This window comes from Macrotis lagotis, chromosome X (genome assembly GCF_037893015.1).
Source record: "Macrotis lagotis isolate mMagLag1 chromosome X, bilby.v1.9.chrom.fasta, whole genome shotgun sequence".
NCBI lineage: Eukaryota > Metazoa > Chordata > Mammalia > Peramelemorphia > Peramelidae > Macrotis > Macrotis lagotis.
Genome location: NC_133666.1, coordinates 648,110,950 through 648,133,620, shown reverse-complemented (window position 1 = coordinate 648,133,620; position 22,671 = coordinate 648,110,950). Strand labels below are relative to the sequence as shown.

The 22,671-nt window shown below is 37.2% G+C and overlaps 1 protein-coding gene across 7 annotated transcripts in view; it reads right to left on the bottom strand.

Moving 5' to 3' along the window:
• Window positions 1-22,671, bottom strand: part of REXO1 (RNA exonuclease 1 homolog) — a 94,434-nt gene that overhangs the window by 62,267 nt on the left and 9,496 nt on the right. Inside the window, exon 1 of one of the 7 annotated variants that reach the window (XM_074204683.1) lies at window positions 14,114-14,821. The exons of the other annotated variants lie outside the window; for them this stretch is intronic. Coding sequence (XP_074060784.1) covers window positions 14,114-14,156 — 43 coding nt within the window. The 5' untranslated portion in view covers window positions 14,157-14,821. Of the gene's footprint in view, window positions 1-14,113; window positions 14,822-22,671 lie in introns of those variants that run through there. 7 annotated transcript variants of the gene reach the window in all.

Sequence of the window (22,671 nt, the reverse complement as noted above, 5' to 3'; positions counted from 1 at the left end):
CAATGACAAGAGAAAAACAAATTTGAAAACTTTAGAATTTTGACTACTGCAATAATCAATTCAGTCAAAAGGACTGAAAAATGAATCATGCCACTTCCTTCCAGAGACAGACAGTGGACTTAAATTTCAGAATAGTACATGTATTTTTGGACTTGGCAATATAGGAATTCACTTTGTTATATTATGCCAAGTTCTAATTTTTTGGTGTTTTTTAATGGGGGAGAGGGAAGCAGTGAAGAGAGAGAATAATTTAAAACAATTTTTTTTAAATGTTAAGGATTAAAAAACCTAAGGTATTCATTGTAGCTTTACTTGCAATAGCAAATAAAAATACAAAATTGTAACACATCAATATAATGCAATAATGTGCCATAAGAGATGGCAAATATGAATACAAATTAACATGGAAAAGATTTACAAGAATTAATAGAATAAAGAAATAAAATTAAGAATATATATCAAAATAACACAAAGAAGAAAAAATCAGAATGAGCTTTTGCTGCTTTTTTGTTCAGGTTAACATACACATTTAAGAAATTATAAATAATTTGTAGTTTAGGATTTCTTTACCCCAATGCATTTGAATGATTTTATTGATGGGTACTACATTGTGAATAAAGTATTACCAATAAACTAAAATGTTTCCACCTTCTGTGGGGGGTGGGGGGAGGGAAGCAAGATTAGGAGAAAAATTATAAAATTCAAAATAAATAAAATCTTTCTTTTATTTAAAAAAAATTCCAAATTAACAGACTGTAGTACAATAAAGCAAAAGACATTTAGATGTTACCAAATGTGTTCAAAAGTGTAACATCTCATGTATCCAATAGTCAATTTCCCAACAACTTTTTACAAGAAAGTACAAAGACCTAGAAAGAAACAACAAAGACCTCTGAGAAACAAAAAAGGATTTCATAAAATCCATAAAGCTTATTAATAGACATTCCCTCATTCAGGGCCTAATGACTTGTTTTCTACACAATTCAAACAAAATGCTTGGTTATCTGTTTTCCCAGAACACAGTAAATTAGTAGTTCATTTCAAAGTGGGAAGGAATATGGAAGTTATGACTAGAGTGCTAGAGTACTAGAGGCTGATATGCTAACAATGAGAAATTCAAGTAAAATATTTGAATTCAAACAGTTTAACAGTTTGGTAGCCTTGAATGCAGAGATCAACTGTCACCACACGTTTTAAAAACCCAACACATTAACAGGATCTTTAAAAGAATAACTCAGTATTCCTAAGAAAAGACTGACCCATAGGTTTACAGATTCTGACCAAGAAAGGTCCTCAGATCCATCTAGTATAATTTCCACCATTTTGGAGATGATATCAAGAGAGATGGCTGAATTGGGATATGCACCCAGACCCTCTGACTCGAATCCAGTGCTCTTTCCACAGCTCCACAAAGCTGCCAACATTACATCAAATCTTCCATATGAATAAAGCACTGAAATAAGCAGGTCACTCCTTAGAACAGGTTAGCTTTGGTTATCTGAAATCCTCACTTCAGTGGGGCATTACCTTCAAATTATACCTGGGATGCAAATCAAAGTTTGTTCAGTTCAAAGAGATGGGTACATCTTCCCTGCCTGATTCATTCCACTTAACTGCCTATATCACAAAGAATGTTTGTTCCTGTCAATCAGTACAGGAAGAGGCTATGGGGACAGAAGGGCTGGGCCCCTTGGTCAAGAGTCATGTTCTGATTCTAGAATCTGTATTGTAAGCATGAGGGGGGGATGCTTAATCTTCTATAAAGCTGAGTTCACATTGGTTAAAGAGAAAAGAAATAGTAAAAAAGTAAATAATTAGTAAAGTAAAATTGCTTTAGTAAAGAAGCAATAATTTTAACAGGCAATAACTTCTATCCATTGGTTCTTGGTCTATGTTTGACTTCTATTTGGTCTCATTCAAGATAAAGCAAATCAAGGGAGCACAGGACATTTTTTATGATTTTCATGTAATCTTCCACTAAAGCCCACCTCAGTTCCTCAGTGTGTCAAGGAAGGGACCTTGGGTTTCCAAAAGTTATATCATGTAATTGTAAGCACTTATCAGTCCTAAGAATCCAGGAAGGCTTTGCATCTAGGCCCACTAAAAACCTGTCTCTGTTGTCCAAGGACAACCAAGATATGTCTATTAAAGAGGCTGAAATTTTTTGGTGCTCTATTAATAATAACTATGATTTTAACTGTGTAGGGAGTCTGATGAGGAACTTCCCTGACCAACGTATCTCAGCATTAACTTGGCAACAGATATATTGAGTTGTCCAAAATCACAAATCCAGAGTAAATAGGCGGCTTTGACACTAACTACAAGGCCTACTCTCTATCCTGACTCTCTTTTAAGTCTTACTGAAACTAAAAAAGGGAAGTCTATTTCACAATAAAAACTTTTAAATTTCTCGAGATCATAGGTTTTGTGTGTGTGTGTCTCTCTGTACTTTGCTATAAATTGAGAAAAAGGAGAGGATTAAAGAAGATTCTTGCTTTTTACATTTTCTCCACAAAGGAGGATGATATTGGGTTGGAAAGGACAAAACAAAAACAGCTAACAGGGAGACAAAAATAGTAAGGTGCTAAGAGAGCACCTGACTGTTGCTGCTGAGTTCAAGATACCAAGCACATGTTAACTGCACTGCAAGATGTGAAAAAAGTAGATATGATTACTGAGACACTGACAAAGAATCTCAGCAAGATCATGGAGAACTGGGGAAGCATCTTAAGACTGGAGGAGAGCAAATAATGACCTAATTTTCAAAAATGTGAAAGGAATATGCAAACCAGAAAACATTAAGTTTCTATTACTGGCAAAATTTCAGAGCTTGTTTTTAAAGGAATGTTTCATAAATATCTAGGAAAAAAGCAGCAGTGATCACAAACGGTCAACCAGTGTATATTCATCAAGAACAGATTATGCCAAACTAATCTGTTATTTGGACAGGATTACTAGACTGGCTCGGGGGAATACTCTGAAGAAAGAGTTGATCTACATTTTGGCAAACATTTGACAAAGTATCTCATATTTTTCTTGTAAAAAGGGTTAATACATGTTACCTTAAGAAATAGATATCTATTAGTCTGGAGATTTGTAGTAATGCATGAATGTTTTTCTGAGAATTTTTTGAGTGACCTATCATATATTCACTACCTATGTATAATTTCAGAATGTAAGCCAGAAAAACATTCATGCAAAAAAATTGTACTATTTGGCATGAAGATGATCATGGCTTAGAAAAACCTTAGTTGTATTTTTTTTAATATAATGAATCTTGTTGCTGCAATATTCCAGCACTTTTGCACTACTATAATAGAAGACAAGATTTAAATTGGTAGGCAATTTCATAACCAAAGCAACAAGTAAAGGAGTTCTCAGGTGTGCCATCCTTTTGCTGTTAGTTGTTATATGAGGATAACATTCTCCTAAGAAGGAAATGAAGAAAAAGATGCAAAAGTTACTAATAAGAAAAAGATCTAAAAGTTTTCTATTTAAATGAGGTAATAAATTTTGAGAAAATAACAGGATCAGACTGTTTTCTCTAAGAACTAGAATATACAAATGCATATAAATGGCTTCCAAATGTTTTTTAATAGGATAATCCATTTTTAAAATCAGGTTAAGGATTTTACATGTAAAACTGAATTGATAATTGTAAAGAGGGTGAAATTATTTTCCTATTTGAAGTATCTGTTTGATTATTTTGATGAGACAGAATGAATAGTAATAAAAATTTTTAAATAATAAAGAGACAGAAGGGCCCATTTTACAAGTCAGGAACTCATAAATTATTTTTAAAATTCTTTCTTTAGTCTACCAATAGCACTTTCCATATTAGGTATAGATTTTAAGTAAAGATAGAAGTGGCAAATGACATGTTAACAACTGAAACTCTCTGAACTATGTGTTCTTAATTTGACATTCTTCTAATTGTTCTACTGTTAATAAGATCAGAACCATAAGATCAGAACCATAAGATTTCACCACATGAGTTATTAGAAAAACAAATTTAGAAGATTGTACTAAATTGTATTGAGTCTTATTACTAGCAGATTTTAGCAAAATTATCCAGGATTCTCTGCAAATAACTCTGAACAAGAAAAGCAAATGTATAATGAAGAAATTCCCTTCAGAGCTACCCTGAGAACAAGGCCTATTCCAGAATGTCTTAGAGACATTTCCCGGAACCAGATGACTACATGGAACATCTAGGATCCAAGATGAAATGTGCTGAGTAAATGGTGTAAGTGGGTTATGATGAAATGTGCTGAGTAAATGGTGTAAGTGGGTTATGAGGATACAAGAATATTTGATATTACTATTGATGATCATTATTATGTTACTATAGCTTTTTCTTTCATGGTGTGTATATTTTCTGGGTTTTCTTGGTCACATAAAAATCTCTTCTCTCAAATTTGTCCTTGGTGAGTACTTCAATTAGTTTGAATCTCTCACTTAAAACTGAGAAGCTGGCTCAGGCTACAATAATTGAGGTAGTTTCTGTAACCCAAACGACTTTACAAAAATCACATATTCTTACTGCAACTCAGGGAAAGGTTTATGTTATGATTAATCAGTCTTGTTCTTACATTAATGGGTCAGGAAAAATTGTGACAAGCCAATATAAGATCCAATACACTATAACAGAAACACAATCACAACCCCCACACACGAGACACATGGTAGAATCCTTCTTGGTTCACTTGGCTGAAGAAAATTAGCCAACCTGTAAATGGGCTCTTATTGCCCTCTGTCTTATTATTTTAAGGATTTACCTTAATTGCTATTCTAGACTAGCTGCATTAAAATCATATAGAATTAACCTAAAGGTAGGTGATCCATGGGAGACACATCTCCCCATAGAACAAAGCAGGGAATTGACAAAACTTATTCCCATTGATTCTGTTCTGTACCAAACACTGATGTTTTGTATAATGGCTCAAATCATGTTTTTTTGCCTCTAAGTTCAGAAGTTTAGTCTTCTGTAAATCACAGTTCTATGTCAAGACCTGATGTTTCAGTACCATTAGCTGTCCTTGACAGGATACAGGTGGACACAACCAATCAGTTTTCCCTTGCAACAAGGAAGAAAATCTCATCCCTTCCACCAAGAGAAATCAGATGACAATCTTATATCCTAACTATGTGTTGTTCTATTTTTATCCACTTTCCCTACAAAGTCCTATAAACTTCATCTCAGAGACTTTTGAAGTCTTTTAAAAACTCCTCTTATTGCTAAGTGCTCGTCTTACCAATAAACTGAATGTATTCAGAACTCTGATGACTGTTTAATTTCAAGGGGAAGTTAGGTGGTGCAGTGGATAGAGCAACTGGCCTTGGAGTCAGGAGGATGAGAGTTCAAATCTAGCCTCAAATATTGACACTAGCTGTGTGACCTTGGGCACTTAGCCCTGATTGCTTTGCATCAGGGCCATCTCCAATCATCCTGATTCATATATGTTCACTGGACCCAAATGACTCCAAGGGAGAATGTGAGGCTGGTGACTTAGCACAGCCACTCCACACTAAAATCCAATTTATGTGCTTGTCCTGCTCTTCTCTGAGAATGAAGGACAAAACATCACCTTAATTTCAATCACAACACCTGCTTAAATACCTTCTCTTGATGCTACCTGTTACCTCACAAGTTCTACCTGCAGACTTTGCCTAGAATGTTCTTCCCTGCACTTTCACCACTCATTCTTTTAGGCTTAGCTCTGAGGATGCCCCTTTACAGGATCTTTAATTTTCCTGATTTCAGCAGTTTTCAGTTTTCTCATTCTCCTATATGTTACTTTGTATATACTTATCTATGTATGTTATTTCTTCCTAATAAAGGCTGAATAGGAGGGATTGTTTTACTGTCTTCCCTATCCCTACATCACAGTGCCTTGTGATGATGATAATATAATAATAACTACTAATATTTATGTCACTATGTACCAAACACTAAGTGTGCTAAGTGTTGCACAATCATATTCATAGTAAATGATAAGTGGGTGTTGAATTAAAGCAAGTCACTTACTGCTTCTTGTAGTAAAAAAAAATCTGCATCCTTAGAATTATAATTAAATAGAACAATATGGAAAAGTTCTAAGGAAACAGATAATAATAACAAAAACAATAAAATGACATTTAAAGCGAGCTTTAAGATTTGGAAAGAGCTATACCTAAATTTTCTCATTTGAGATTCAAATTGCCTAAAAGGCAAGTTCTACAGGGATTACTATTCCCATTTTACAGGTGATGAAACTAGGGCTCTGAGAGTTGCCCAAAGTTATCTTGCTTATAAGTGTCAGAAGTAGAAGAGTATTCCTAATCTTGAGGCAGCTAGACATCTCAATGAATAGAGCATTGGACCTAAAGTCAGGAAGACCCAAGTTCAAATCTAGCCCCAGATACTTACTGGATGGGTGATCCTGGTCAAGTCTTTTGACCTCTGTTTGCCTCTGAAGAAGGAAATAGCAAAACACTCCAGTATTTTTACCAAGAAAATTTCATGAACGGTATTGACAAAATATGGTACATGAGATTATAAAGTACTAGACACAACTGAACAAAAATATTCTTAATTTTACAACAGTGGTCTTTCTACTATGATACCATATGGTCTCTGGGATTATACAGAACAAATGTGGTCTCTCTTCCTAATAACAGCCCTTCAGATATTTGAAGAGAGTTGAGTACGATCACCATCATATTCAGGATCAACTTCCCTGATTCTTTCAGTCTCTATCCATCTAGGCTGAATCTTTTCACCATCTTCTAGATATGAACCATGCAGTTAGCTTACATAACAAAGGAATTAGGCAACTAAAAAGAAGATTTAACAGAAAACACCATGGAATGTTAGACCTGAAAAAGACCATTGGAGAAGTAGGACAGCAATTTGTCCAAGGTCACAAAAATGATATAAGGCCTAGAACCCTGACTTTCATTTCAGTGCCCTTTGAAATACAAGTTCAAAATTCAGCTTTACTCTTTCCTTTGTAAACTTCATCATCCTCTCCCCAAATGACTAGAATCAAGAAATATTAATGACTTCATGATTCATATATTTCACTTCAAGGTCTTTAATGCATGAAGACAGAAGTTGTATATAAGAGATAAGAAATGAGTGATGTCAAAGCAAAGAAGACTTACTGAGAAGGAAGAGAACCAGTATCCCAGAAGCCAAAGGCAGAGAAAAGTACTCAGCAAGAGTAGGTGATGAACAACATTACAAGCTTCTGAGAAGTCCAATGAAATGAAGACTGAGAAAAAGCTACTGACTTCAGAAGTTAATTGATTCATTGGGCACTTGGTGACAGTAACTGCAGAAGCCAGAGATCTCAACAGATTAAGAAATGAGTAAAAGTGAAATGGAGTCAGAGGTCCTTTCCCACATTTCTTTCAACCAATCTTCTCTAGTAATAATAGAAAGAAAAAGATTTAAACTTCTTTTGAATCCTAGTTCCAGTACTTTTTTAAAAAAGTTTTTGCAAGGCAAAAGTGGCTTGCCCAAGGCCACACAGCTAGGTAATTATTAAGTGTCTGAGGTAGGATTTGAACTCAGGTACTCCTGACTCCAGGGCCGATGCGCTATCCACTGTGCCACCTAACCGCCCCTCCAGTACTTCAAGATGAACCTGGCAAGTCCTTCACTAAGCTAAGCCTCAGTTTGCTCATCTGTAAAATGGGAATAACTATATTTGCATTGCCTAACTTAAAGAAAGCATTTCCTAAACCTAAATTTCAGTTAACTAATTATTATTAGGTTAGGAGAACATTAGTATATCCTTCAAGTTTCAGGGTTCTTTTTGTGGAATCTGTAAATTTTTTTTAAATTATTTTATTTAAATATAATAAAAAATAAAATTTAAAATAAATTAAAAATAAATATAATAAATACATAATAAATATAATCAGTTTCTTTTACAATCCTAAGCATTATTTTATGAATTTAAAAATATTACTGTACAAAGAGACAAGTGTCTATGGGCTTCACTAAACTACCATTCTAATCAAAATCAATAAAAACTGGTACAATGAACAGTTCAATTTATTGGTAAAGCTAATAGCTGTCAATAAAAGGGTTCTCTCAGCTGCTTAGCTAACAAAAAAAAAAGACCCTTAATGAAGACAGAGAGCTCATTTTTACAGACAAATGGAGCATCCAAAAGCTAGAAGGCAGCATGATAGCTGGAGAGAACAATACCATTGCTTAAAAATATGAAGCATTATAAGTATGGGAAGCATTATAATTGGCTGGAAATTAGGAATGAGGGCTAGCAACAACCCTTCCTTCTATCCTGTCACTAGGGAAAGCTCATTGGTGGTGTCCACCTGCATAGTTAGTTAGTGTCACAGGGATAACACACCAGATTTTCTTGAAGGACACTCAGTGTTGCAGAGATAACAAACTAGACTCCCTGGTATTCACTCACATCCTTCAAGGAGAGAATTCTTTGACCCAAGAATAGAACAATAACTATCTGGAAAACTGAATTTCTAAACTTAACTCAGAAAAGAAAAATGAACTTCCGAACTTCACAAAGAGACAAAAAAATATGACTCAGGCAATATACAAAATATCAATGATGATACAAAATAGAATTAATTGGAAAAGGAAACAATATCTATTTTATTTTTTCACTACCAAAGACATCTAGGACACAGAAAAAGTTAATAATCCCTAGCCTAGCACTTGTAGTGACCCTGCAACTGGAAAAAGAATCTCTGCTTTCTGCCACTAACTTGCTATTAAGATCTAGGGCTTGTTACTTGCTCTCTTTTCCAAACTTGATTACCCCATTTGTAACATAAGTTAGACTTAATAATCTTTAAGTTTGTTCCCATTTCCAAACATTCCACAGTACTGAAGCATGACATGACCTGCCCACATGGAGTTTCAAAGGTCTTCCATAATCTAACTCATCTTACCATCTTTCCAATAACATCCAATTCTAGGGGTAGCTAGGTGGCGCAGTGGATAGAGCACCGGCCCTGGAGTCAGGAGGACTTTAGTTCAAATAGGGCCTTAGACACTTTGATAATTACCTAGCTTGTGTGGCCTTGGGCAAGCCACTTAACTTCACTGCCTTGCAAAAATTAAAACGAACAAACAAAAAACCCCATCCAATTCTATACCAATTTCCAAATACTCACCAAACATTCCTAACCTTCCTCATGATCCATCTCCTTCCTGGAAAGCAGAATGCTCAGTCACTCCCAGATTCTTTAAAGCTCAGCCCAAGTTGCACCTCCTCAGAGAAACCTCCCAGAACTCTGCAGCTCAATGAATTCATTCCTTCCACCTCATTTCACACATTTCAACACTAAGTTTTATAGAAAATTCCTTTTGGGGGCGGCTAGGTGGCACAGTGGAGGGGGGCTAAGTGGCGCACTGGATAGAGCACTGGCCTTGGAGTCAGGAGTACCTGAGTTCAAATCCGGCCTCAAACACTTAATCATTACTTAGCCGTGTGGCCTTGGGCAAGCCACTTAACTAACTCCACTGCCTTGCAAAAAAAAATCCTTTTGGAAAAACAACAATAATAGGGCTGACAGAGAGGGAGAAAAAGTTAACAACTCTTAAGCAAAGTTTCCTCTTTTATAAAATAAGGTCCCAGGAAAAGGTGTGATAAGTGGCAAAAGTGATAGATTTGGATAGAATTCAGTCCATTTTCAAATCGTGGCCCTAACACTTAGAATATAAAACGACAAATTTCAGGGAAGACAGAACCTTAAAGCATCTAGTTGAACCCTTTCATTTTATAGAAGAGGAAACCATGGTCCAAACCAACAAAATTATTTATCCAAGCTTTTAAAGAGTAAGAATAGACATGTAAACTGACTTGTAAAAACTTCAGTTCATCTTAAAGAACACTATTTCCAAAATGGAACCTCATTCTAGCTCTAAAATCTCTGATTGGACCATCTTTTCCCTCAAAACTTACTATCTATTAGAAACAAAATTAGCACTGTTGCTACAGTCTCCCTTTATTTTTAATTGTTTTGCAAACTTCTCCTCTTCCTACCCCCACAAGACCCTTCTCATTTCCCAAAAGGATTTTGTTTATTAAAGAATCAGGGACCTGGAATTAGAGGAAAGTAAACTAGTTCCACCTCATATGAGAATCAGAATGAGACTTCTAAGCTCCCTAAGGGTATTCTGGCATCCTTTATTTTCCCAGGAAGTTAGCAATTCATGTTTCTATAGACCTGTGAGGTAGGCAAGTATGGTCATCCTTTTTTTTTTTTTAAACAAGTAGACACAGGTAAGGGAAATACCTTGTAAGCTCTGTAAGCATGGGCTTAACCCTAGATTTCCTGTTAGGGACAAGGCTCAGCCTATTGAGGAACACAACATACAAACAACTATGTCTAAACAAGACATATACAAGATAAATTGGAGATAATCAACAGAAGGAAGGCACAAGAATACAATAAGAAGAATCAGGAAGAGTTTCTTGTAGAAGGTGGGACCTGAAGGAAGCCAGGGTAGCCAGGAGACAGATAAGAGGGAGAGAAAGAATTCCAGCATAGGGGCCAGTCAGAGAAAATACCAGGATTTGGTAGATGTAGTGTCGTGTTTAAGGAACAGCAATAAGGCCAGTGTCCCTGGATAGCAAAGTACAAAGAGGTAGAGTAAAAGGTAAGAGAATTGGAAGAGCTTTATAAAGGATTTTATATTTGGTCATGGAGCTAAAAGGGAGCCACTGGAATTTACTGAATGGAGGGTCAAAGGGGGAAGGAGTAAAATGGTCAGTCATGTGCTTTGGGAGATAAGTTGAAGCTAAGCGGAAAATGTACAGGATAGAGACACTTGTGGCAGTAAGACCAATGAGAAGCCTACTTCAATCAGGTAGGAGGAGATGAGGGCCTGAACCAGTGGTGAAAGGCTCAGAGGAGAGAGGGAGAAGTATATCACAGATGTTATGAAGCTGCAAACTACAAAACTTGGCAACAGATTGGATGGGAGGGGAGGAAAGTGAAACTGAGGAATAAAGATGATCCACAGGTAAACACCTGGGTGACAGGAAGGAAGGTCATACCTTTGACAATAAAAGGAAAATTAAGAAAGGGAAGTGTTTGGAGAAAGATAGTGAGTTTTGTTTTGATATGTTGAGTTTAAGATGTACAGGAGACAACCAGTTCAAGATCTCCAATAGGTAGTTGAAAATTGAGAGACTGGAGGTCGGATCAGGATTGACTAAGTAAATCTGAGAATCACCAGTATAAAGAAAATTTAATCCAAAGAAGCAGATGAAATCACCAAGAAAAACAGCAGAGGGAAAAGAGAAAAGTCCCCCCAAAGAGAACAGAATATTGGGGGATAGCCATAGCTAATCATTTATGGCCTGGATGAATACCTAGCAAAGGAGTGATGAGGTAGAAGGAGAACTATGGGAGAGCAGGGTCATAAAGACAAGGGGAAAGAATATCAAAGAGAAGAGGGTGGGGTAATCAACAATATCAAAGGCTGCAGACTGCTCTAGAAGTTTGAGGATTGAGAAAAGGTCATCGGAATTGGCAATTATGAGATCACTGGCATCTTTGGAGAGAGCAGTTTCAGTGGAATGATGAGATCAGAAACAGATTACTGCAAGTTAAGAGAGTAAGAGAAAAGGAAGAGAAAACACCTATTATAGACAGCCTTCTTTCTCTAGGAGTTTAGCCAAAAAAAAGGGGAGGGGGGAGATGGAAAGATAGTTAATGGGGATGGCTGGATCAAGTGAGGGTTTCCTGAGGTTTGGGGAGACATGGGAATGTCTCTAGGCAGCAGTAAGCAGTCATTAGGCAGAGATTGAAGATTAGTGATAAAGGGGGAACACTGAATGGGTATTCTGATATAGCAGCTGCTCAGAAAATAGCTGATAGCTTAAATATATTCCAAACCCAAGTTTTTAAAACCAGGTATCAAGAGTTCAGATTTTGTTTAAAAAGAAATTAACTGTCAATAAAGAAAATCATCTGAATGAAACCAACTTAACTAGATCTTTCTCAGTCCACAGCTCTGGATTTCCTGAAAGTTTATTAAAGTATTTCATTCTGAAGCACAGTATTTTTAATAATGTCAAGAAAGTTTCAGTTCTTCAATACAGACTAACTAGACTCCCCTTCCCATCAGTCTTTGGTTATATTACTCATCCATTAAAGGAAAGGATCAGAAGTGCAGTTTAAAGTTACCATTTAGAAAAAGAGGATAAAATCTTGTCCAGCCTAGAAACAACTCAGAATTAGCTCACAGAAAAGTCACAGAATATGGGAGGGAGACCAGGGAGGTGGGGGAGGGGGAAGACCAGGGGAGATAGGAGGACTTAGAAAATAGTTAACAAATGTTTTCTTTGACTGTATAATGGGTATTGTATTTCTTGTCTTCTCAAATGGTTGGCAGAGGGGTGGATGAGGGAAAGAATTTGGAATTTAAAATAAAATAAAAATTGAATTATATTTTTAAAAAAAGAGCACAGAGAATATCAGAACCAAGAGAAATCTTAAAAGAACACCCAGGGGTGGTTAGATGGTGCTGTGGATAAAGCACTGGCCTTGGAGTCAGGAATACCTGAGTTCAAATCCTGCCTCAGACAATGCCTAGCGCCCCCCCCAAAAAAGAATACCCAATTCAAAACCTTCACTCTATTTTTATTTTTTTTTTTAGGTTTTTGCAAGGCAAACGGGGTTAAGTGGCTTGCCCAAGGCCACACAGCTAGGTCATTATTAAGTGTCTGAGGCCCTATTTGAACTCAGGTACTCCTGAATCCAGGCTGGTGCTCTATCCACTGCTCCACCTAACCACCCCAAAACCTTCACTTTAAAAAATAAATAAATAACCTTCACTTTACAAATGGGGAAATGAGGACCAGAGAGGAAGTGTGACTTGCCTATTTCTGGTCACACAGACATAGAAATAAAGTCCCAATCCAGTTCTTTTCTTTGAGAAATCTAGAGTTTCATAAGGTTAAAGGAAATCTAAGCAAACAGAAAAATTCTAAGTCACTGGTTTTCTTTTCAAAAGAAAGCATTTTATCTATGTAAATGTGTTATTGCTATTTATAATTATTAAAAAGCCTCTAGACTCAATGAAATAAGCAAACATCCTTTAATGAAGTTTTTGCAGCTGACAGATCCTTTACCCCAATTCTTAGTTCAGAAAATATTATCTGCAGAAATTATCTGCAACTGAGTAGCTCCCAAAAAATACACAGAAAAACTAAAAATTCATCTCTTTTGAAATTTAAGTCCACCAGCCAGAAATAAAACACAAAAGTATCTATCAACTCTTTTAAAATACAAATATCTCAACAGAGTTAAACTTAGGCATCATCTACACTTAATCAACAACTAAGGCAATTGAAAATTTGCCTAAAATGTAGGAAATTTTCCTTAAGTACCAGGAATCCTGGGAAGTTTTGCAGAAAAGGCAAATATTCATAAGATATTTTCGTAACTCAAAAAAATATTAGGCCAGAAGGTGTAAAGTATAGAAATTATCATCCATTTAAAGAGGAAAATGAAATTTGGAGATGTTAAGTACCCTATCCAGTCATAGGTAACAAGAGTTGCAGCCAGCTTCAGAGCCAAAACTCCCAGTGCCAAGTTCAGGGTTCTCTAGAATACAGCTTCCCCTAAGGAAGGAAGCCTCAAGAGAGATTTCATTTGAAGACTTAAGTTTTAGACCCAGCCCTGCAACAACTACAGAACTACCTCTGGGGCAAATCACTTCAGCTCTTGGTAAAGCAGGGGAATTGTTGTAGGTGATCTCAAAGGTCCTTCCCTTCTAAAATCCTATGATGTATCTAAGGCAATAAACAAGTTAAAGAGCTAGAAATAAGAGTTCCTTTAGCATAGTGAAGCAATGGCTAAGTCAAATTTAAAAAAAAAAAAAAACACAACTCCCAGTCACGGCTGATGTGACAGGAGGTAGTAATTAGCAAAGTCTTATAGCTCTCATGGCTTCTAAGGAACAGTCCCACAACCAGGCCAGCGTCTAGGGCTGGGTATCCAGAAAGTTGGGTGGGGTGGAAGAGACTTGGAGTCTCAAAGAATAAAGCTAAAGAATAGTAAAATAAAAGTGTCAATTCACAATTTAAAAGCATGTACCCAAATCTTTATTTAAAAGAATTACCTGACACTTCTTCTGTCAACAAGTGATGAAGATACTTGTTCATGGACGCCTTCCAGCGTAGTAACTTGGGTTCTGCCTCACCCCAGAGAACCACACACCACACATACACACACTCGAAGCTGACCTATGGGTCTCCTGTGTTCATTCAGCTGTTCCTGAGCAGTTAAGATAATTACAAGGAAGAGGAGGGTACAGAGTCTGTCACTGGCTCCCCTCCACCCACCATCATTAACTCTTTTAAACACATTCAGTACCAAAAGGGCAAGTATCAGCCAGCCTGCTGGCTCCTAGGTAAGGCAGGGAAGAACTGAGTAAGAAACCCCTTCAGAAAAAGAAATGCTTTGCATATAGCTTAGATCCCAGTAGGAAGGAGTGGCTTTCAGATGCACACCTGCTACACTGGGGAGCTTTAAGTGAATGGAAAGCACTTTAAGCTTTTAAAAAATAGAAACTTAAGAGATTCTCCTAATGATCTGAGAGTTACCATAGTTGGAAGACAAGCTACTGGGGTAAATAAAGCATCTGGGAATTTTCACCAAGCAGCACTTTAGGAAAACAAGTTTAATTGGACTTATTCTCTGGACAGAACAAGAGCAAGGGTAGAGTGACAAAGAAAAAAAAAGCACACTGTTCTTGTAATCAGAAGACCTTGGATCTGCAGCAAGGCTTAATAGCAGCTCTGGCAGGTCACTTTTCTTTCTGGATTTGTTTCTTTATCTGTAAAAAGAGAAAAGGAAAGATCTAGAAACATCCTAGAGATCTGCTAGTCCAATTCTCTCATTTTAAAACTAAGGTCCAAGAGAGTAAGTGGCCTGCCCAAGATCTTTCAGGCAGTAAAGTAACCAAGTAAAGAATCAATTCAAGTCTCAGATTGTGAAGATCAATAGAGATAATGTGCAGAAAGCACTTGGTAAGCCTGAAATGCCTAAATCAACTCTTCCTACCTTGTATCCACTAACTTGGACAAGTCATAGTCTCTCTGGGACTCAAATTTCTTCAATTATAAAATGAGGATCCTGGACTTCATCCAATCTGGTCTTTGGGATCCCTTGAAGATCTCTATGATTCTCTGACCTCTAAGGATTTTACTGAGGAAATCACTTTGCAAATCAGGATGAAGCAGTATTCTTGACAGTAAAAGGAAAATTAGGAAAAGGGGGAGGACTTGAGGGTAGGGGAAAGAGATAATAAGTTCAGTTTTGAACACATTGAGTTTAAGATGTCTGCATCTTAAGATCAAGATTTCTAATAGGGAGTTGAAAATTGGAGACTGAAAATTAGGGCTGGGTAAGTAAATCTGAGAATCACCAGCACAGGGAAAAGGAATTCACAGAAACTGATAAGAATAAGAAAAAAAGTATAGAGAGCAGGCAGTCAGTAAACATAAAGCTTCTATCCGCCAGGTACTGTGTTAATCATCGTTGACTCAAAAAGAGGGAAAAGATAGTCCCTACCCTCAAGGAGCTCACAATTTAGTGGAAGAAACAAGCAATATAAATACATACATACATACACACACACACACACACAAATTTATATACAGGATAAATAGTAAATCAATAAGAGAAAAAAGCACTAGAATTAAGAGGAGTTGGGAAAGGTTTCTTGTAAAAGATGGGATTTTAGTTGGGTCTTAATCCAGGGAGGTCAGTAATCAAGAGTAATGTCACCTGTGAGACACTGAGTGATGAAAGAGGATGAAGGGAAAAGAAGGGGTTCACAGCTAATGGTCCCAATTATTTTGTAAAATATAAGGCAAAGTTCTCAGATAAGAAGATAGGGAGCCATGAGAGATTTCAAAAGGGATGAAAAAATTTAGAGGAGTTAGTATAGAAAATGAGATAGTGATTTGATGAAGGATTGTGGGAATATCTAATAGTAGCAATAGCCCAGGTGAGGTTGCATAACATAAATTTGTACTGCACCCAGGCAGAATAGTTGCTGGATTTTCTCTACTTTTGTTCAGTATGAGTGTATAAAAGCTAGATGGTAGGAGTGATTCAAGACTAAAGTTCAGTGGGGTACAATCAATAACATCCACTGAGGTCTCAAGAGAAAAGGACAGTGTAGAGTTGACTTGGTTCACCAAGGGGAAACGATGGGGAAAAGAGGAAAGTGTGACAAGTACAGGGGAGATAACCTAGGAGGGAATTGAAATGTAAAGGGATTGAAGGTTATAGTGTGGACAAAGAATAAGGTTTGGTAAGGAAAGGTAAAGGGTGAGGTGGAAAGTCAATAAATCATAATTTAATAAAGGAATTCGTGAATATACAAGATGGTACATTTGCGGTAAATGGTAAGATCAAGAATATAACCATCTTTTGTGTATGGCTGGGGTGAAATGGAGTCAGAGAAAATGCGTTAGTTGAGGAAATGAATCATTAAGAGTGTCTGAGAGATTAAAAGTTTATGCTGAAGCTCCCTAAAACATGGGCAAGAATTGGTAAGGAAAGAAAAAAAATCTGTAGACTCCAGCTACCAGGATTTTCATTGGGTGATTGAGATGAGCAACATGAATCTCAAAGAAAGAGAGGTTACTGAGTAATGGAGGTAGAGGAAGAATCTGGAAAACAAAAGGGAGCAAGAAATATTCCAACTCTTCAGCCTCAAATAGTGAACTGAGGGGAATGAAGAAAGGTTCAGCCAGTACCAGAAAGAATGGCCAGGAAGGGTGGGTCAATAGGTGGAGCCAGGCTTCAAAAGCAGTCAGAAGATGAAAGGAGTGGGGGAGAGGAAAAAGATTTAGGATGAAGGGAAATTCATTACTTATGGAACAAGTATTCCCCAGGGCACAGGGGAAGGAGTGGGTGGTGCTTTGGTTGGGATTTGTGGGTCCAGGAGAGAAGGAAAATGGCCAGGGTTGGAAATAAAGAATCAAGATGTTGGTAGGGGTGATGATCAACTTTAATGGGCTTGCTCATTTCATCAGTGCAACAATCAGGGATAATTTTAGGATATCTGGGGAATACCATCTGTATCCAAAGAAAGAATTGTGGAGTTTAAACAAAGACCAAAGACTATTACCTTTAATTTAAAAAAAAAAAGATATCTTGTTATGTAATTTTGCTCTTATATCTTATTTTCTCCTTAAGGATATGATTTCTCTCTCAACACATTCAATTTTGATCAATGTATAGCATGGAAACAATGTAAAGACTACCAGACTTGGGGGCAGCTAGGTGGCACAGTGGTGGATAGAGTAGCAGCCCTGGAGTCAGGAGTACCTGAGTTCAAATCTGGCCTCAGACACTTAATAATTACCTAGCTGTGTGGCCTTGGGCAAGCCACTTAACCCCATTGCCCTGCAAAAAAACCCAAAAAACTACCAGACTGCTTTCTGTGAGATTGGGGGGAAAATTGTAAAATTCACAATATGATTAAAAAAAAAAGATGTTGGGGAAATGGGGAATGGGGTTTGACTAATGACCTACAGGGATTCAGAATAACTAGGATGTATAAGCTATGAGCAAGTGTGAGGCTATTCATCACTGAGTGGAAGGCACCATTCCTTTTCCAAGAGGAGGTTGGAGATCAAGCTGGAAACAAATGAAACATGAGTTGGAAGCATAGAATCAAATGATCAGATAGAACCTATTTCATTACTCTTCTCTCTGATGTCTGGAGATCAATCAGGAACAGTTTAGGAGATGGAAGTTGAACCCACACAGCAGGTGAAGGAAGTTCCACTATCCAATACCTTTTCCCCTTTCCCACAAAGGAGAGGGACAACAGGAGACTGAAGGTCTGAGGTACACTGAAGGTTCTCCACATTGTGATTGGGAGATCATGCTGGCAGCAGGAAGTAGAAGTTACCTTGTGTCGGCACAGAAAAAATTCCCTCTGCCACCTTCCCAACAGTGATAGGAGATGAAAGGTGCTCAATCAGATTAAAGTATGGCTCTTTTTCTTACCTCTTAAGCCTTGTGGTTCAGGGGAAGTTGCCCTGGAGCAGACAGAAGATTGGGCCAGACCCCTGCAGCTTTCCCCAGGTGACAAATCCAGCAGGAAATGGAAAGTGGGCAATCAGATAACAAAGTTGGGAGAAATCCATGATTAATAACTGCCCTGAATGAAGACCCAGGAAAGGACATTCAGGAATGGTCAGACTGGCATGAGGAGAACCAGGGGAGAATAAGATCATGAAAACTTGGAGGGAAGAGAATATCAAAAAAGAGGTGATCAACAACATCAAAGTTGGCTCTAGAAGGATGAGGATGGAAAAAAGATAACCAGAATTGGCAATTAAAAGATCAATGGTATCTTTAGAGAGAGAAGTTTCAGCGGAATGATGAGATCAGAAGACACACTGCTGAAAGTTGAGAGTAAAAGAGAAGTGGAGGCACCAATGGAAAAATAGCTCATTGGGATGGCTGGATCAAGTGAGGCTTTCTTGAGGAATGGAGGAGACAGTTGTGTGTATGTGGATAGCAGGTAAGCAGCCACTAGATATGGAGAGATTAAAGATTGGGGGAGGGGGTTTGGGGAAAATAGAAGGGAAAATCTGGTGGAGAAAAATGGGAGGAATCGCATCATTTATATATATAAAGGTATTAGCCTTGGCATAACTCTTCATGGAAAACTAAAGGAGATAGTGGCAGAGTCAAGTAATATAAAATGAGATATGGAAAAGAGGAAGCTCTCAATGAATGTCCCCAATTTTTTCAGTGAAATATGAGTCAAGGATCTTAGCTGAAAGAGAAGGAGTAGGTAGGGGGAACCATTCAAAATTTGAGCATGAAAAAAAGGTTTGGGGCGGCTAGGTGGCATAGTGGATGGAGCACTGGCCTTGGAATCAGGAGTACCTGAGTTCAAATCCAGCCTCAGACACTTACTAATTACCTAGCCGTGTGGCCTTGGGCAAGCCACTTAACCCCATTGCCTTGCAAAAACTAAAAAAAAAAAAAAAGGTTTGGAAAAGTCACTATAGTGAGTGGGGCAGTGACTCAATTAGTGAAAAGGACTGACTTGCCTGAGGAAAGCCTCAATTGAAAATGGAAAACAAATTTGTAGTAGACTCAAAATAGCATGTTTTAATGATTTACTGCAGCTTTTTTGTTGTTGTTCAGTTATCTCCTCTAAGCAGATTATTCCCCAAACTGTACATCCATCCCTCTTCTCTCCAATTGCCTACTAGACAAACATAATGACCCATAACCTTGAATTCAACATTTCTGCTTGGGGTTTTTTTGGGCAAGATACTGGGGTTAAGTGACTTGCCCTAAGTCACAAGCTAGATATTAAGTGTCTGAGGTTGGATTTGAACTCCAGGTTCTACTGACTTTAGGTTCTCCTGACTACAGGACTGGTGCTCTACCTACCGTGCCACTTAGCTGCCCCCAAATTCAACATTTCTAAATAGAAATCATGATTTCCTTAAACCTGTCCTATTTTCTTTTAAGCTACCACCACATTCCCAGATCCAGAAGTTTAGTATCACTTCTGGTTCTTCCCTCTTCCCCAATATCCTATAAATGGCTATATCCTATAGTTTTATTCCCATCTCTCAAATCTGTCCCTTCCTCTCCATTCATAAATACTAACAGTTTAGTTTCTCATTTACTTTCATCTAGACTAACATAATAGCCTCCTGATTTATCAATTTTCTTCCTTCTTCAGGTTAATTTTAGTAACACTGAAAATAATCTTTGTAAAGCATAGTTTTGACCATATATATGTTCCTTCTGATTCCAAACTATTTTTCCAGTTTTGCTTCATATTGCTTTAAATTCAGACTACTTTCCAGCTCCTTTTTGAACACCTATATGCATGCATACAAATCATCTCCCAGATCTGGATGCCCTCCATGACTCTGAACCTCCCTGACAGGATCTGACAGCTCAACTCTGAGGCTGCTTCCCCTGTGACCCTCCCAGGTGTCAGGGCTCTTGACCTTCTTTCACTTCACTACCATGCACGTTCTGTATTTTCCTCAGCAGAATGGAAGCTCCTTTAGCAGAGGCAATGGGTGCAAAGTGATAGAATGTTAGACTTACACTCTGGAAGACTTAGGTTCAAATCCTGCTGCCAACATTTATTGCCTTAAAAATAGCATATATAAAACACTATGAACACTAAAATGCTCTACAATATTTACATTACTGAGGACGAGTACTATTTGGTCTGCAGTTATCCCCACAGACATGCTATAAAGTATAGTAGATAATTTATTAACCCACAGCAGTCACCTCTAGATAATAAAACATTTATATTCAGTTTTAAAGTTTATAAAATGCTATTCTCACAATTACCTACATGTAAATTCTGGCTAAAAGAGGTAGACTGATTTGTCCAGTCACATACACTAGAACATGGCCAACCCAAAATTAAAAGGCAGATCTCTGTCAAGTCCAGAGCTCTTTTCACTATTGTTAAGAGATGTCAAAAGCAATCATTGGTTAATTTGATTTTGTCCTGTGATAGAATCAAAATTGCAGACAGAAGGGACCTCAGAAACCACCAGTCAGCACCATGGTATTTTATGCAGGAATCTCATATTGCTCTCCATCAGCCCAATGGAAAGAAGTCAAAAAGAAATGAGGAGCTCTGGGCCTACCATGACTGAACTTCAGCAGGTCATATACCCACAATGGGCCTCAGCTGAACTGGCTGTAATATAAAAGTAAACTAGATAATCACTAAGACCCTTTCCAGGTGACATACTTAAAAGTTATAAAGAAAAATTCAGTTCTTCCTTTTCTCAATCTTTAACCGATAGATTAGTACCAAATAGTACTTATACCTGGTCTGACTCAAAGTAAAGCTCAGATGGCACCTGAAGAGTACATGAGCTGCTCATCTTCCCAGCCATCAGTCCCAGATAATGCTATCTGACTCCAAACTTTGGCCACCAGGAAATCTGGCCATCACTAAAGATCCATCAGTATTCCAGGCAGCCTTCAGCTTAACAATAGGCTATATGCCAATAGTCAGTCCAGCTAAAAATCAGAAGTCTTATACTAAAACACATTTTCCCATAGAATAAAGTTTTGTAAATGGCAATAGGTTGTCAGGTCAGCTCACAAAAGTCCATTTAGTTCAAAATATAGTTTAAATTTCCCTCAGTAAAATATCTGTAAGGGCACTGTTAATAGGAATCAAAGATGAAAATCAGTTTCAATCTTGAAGGTGCTTACTACCTTCTTGGAACAAAGCAAAGAAACTCAAGAGCTAGAAGGGACCTCAAAGGACAGCTCATCCAACTCATGAATCCATACGATGATACTTCTGAGAAATGTTCATCTGATCCCTGTTTAAAAGGTCTCCAGTGACAGCTTATTATACTTTTGCTGATAATTATTAAAAATTTTCCCTATAATTATCTGAAATTTTTCCAATGGGCCTACTTCAACTCTCTGTGAGAAAGCAAAATAATCCATATATCTTAAAACAGTCACAGAACACATGTCAATACTCTACAAGTTAGTCACTGGTAAAATAAAAAAAAAATTTATAAACCACTAGGCAAGAGGAAGCTGTCAGATTAGTACCTCATTTTTAGGATCCATAAGCCTATTTTCAGTGGCTCATTGTTAATAATTCTCAGAATTCATATTGTTTTCTGTCAGGAGCAAAAGGGAGGGGAGGGAGAAAAATTGTAAAATTCAAAGCCTTGCAAAAAAAAATGATTGGTAAAAAAATACCATTGTATGTAATTGGAAAAATAAATCAAATATTTTAAAAAAATAATTTACAGGATTTCATATGTACCATAGGCAACAAAATGTATGTGGCTCGCTTAATACCATTTATCAGTTTTTAGGTATCATTACATATGTGGTTAGTAATAAGGAACTGGTTATGGAGTACAAGTATGGTACAAGAGTAACTGATGTTGTGAGAGTGAAGACTTAGTCTCTTAGTACTAAATATGCCAATAAATAGCCAAAATGACTCAGGGCTTTTTGTCCTTATTTGGGCAGTATCCTCATCTGTCAAATGATCCTTCAAGTTTGACAGTCAAAATTCTAGGGTCTAACATTCTAGTTTTATTTTTTAAAAAAAGCTTCAGCATCTTTAAATACTAACTTACTGATTGAAGAAATATTTAGTAAGTACCTATTAAATGGCTGATCCTGTTGAGCAAAGACAATGCTATGTGATAATGTATTCCATTTATAAAATTACTTCCCTTGATGTACTTCATCTCTTTAACATCTTTTACAATGGAAATAGTTCTTATTGGTCCTAATTTTACAAATGAGGAAACTAAGTGCCAGAAAGGCTATGTTCAAAAACACATGTCCACAGGTACCTAATCAAGGATACCACCCATAATCAAAGAGAAGATAAAGTTGTAGTGAGAAAAGTTGTAATCTACTACCATCATCACCACCATTTATTGTGTGATCTTAGTGGGCCTGATTCTATATCTAGAAAATGGAGATAATCATTCCTGGTCTGCTAATTTCACAAGGTATTTAAAATAATCAACTAGTACTATAATGGGAGGAGATAAAACACAAGTTTAGATAAGTGTCTGCCTTTAAAGACTTTAGTCTGACAAGATAATGGAAAAATACTTACACTTAGTTACTCACTATGTGTAAGACCCAATTGGG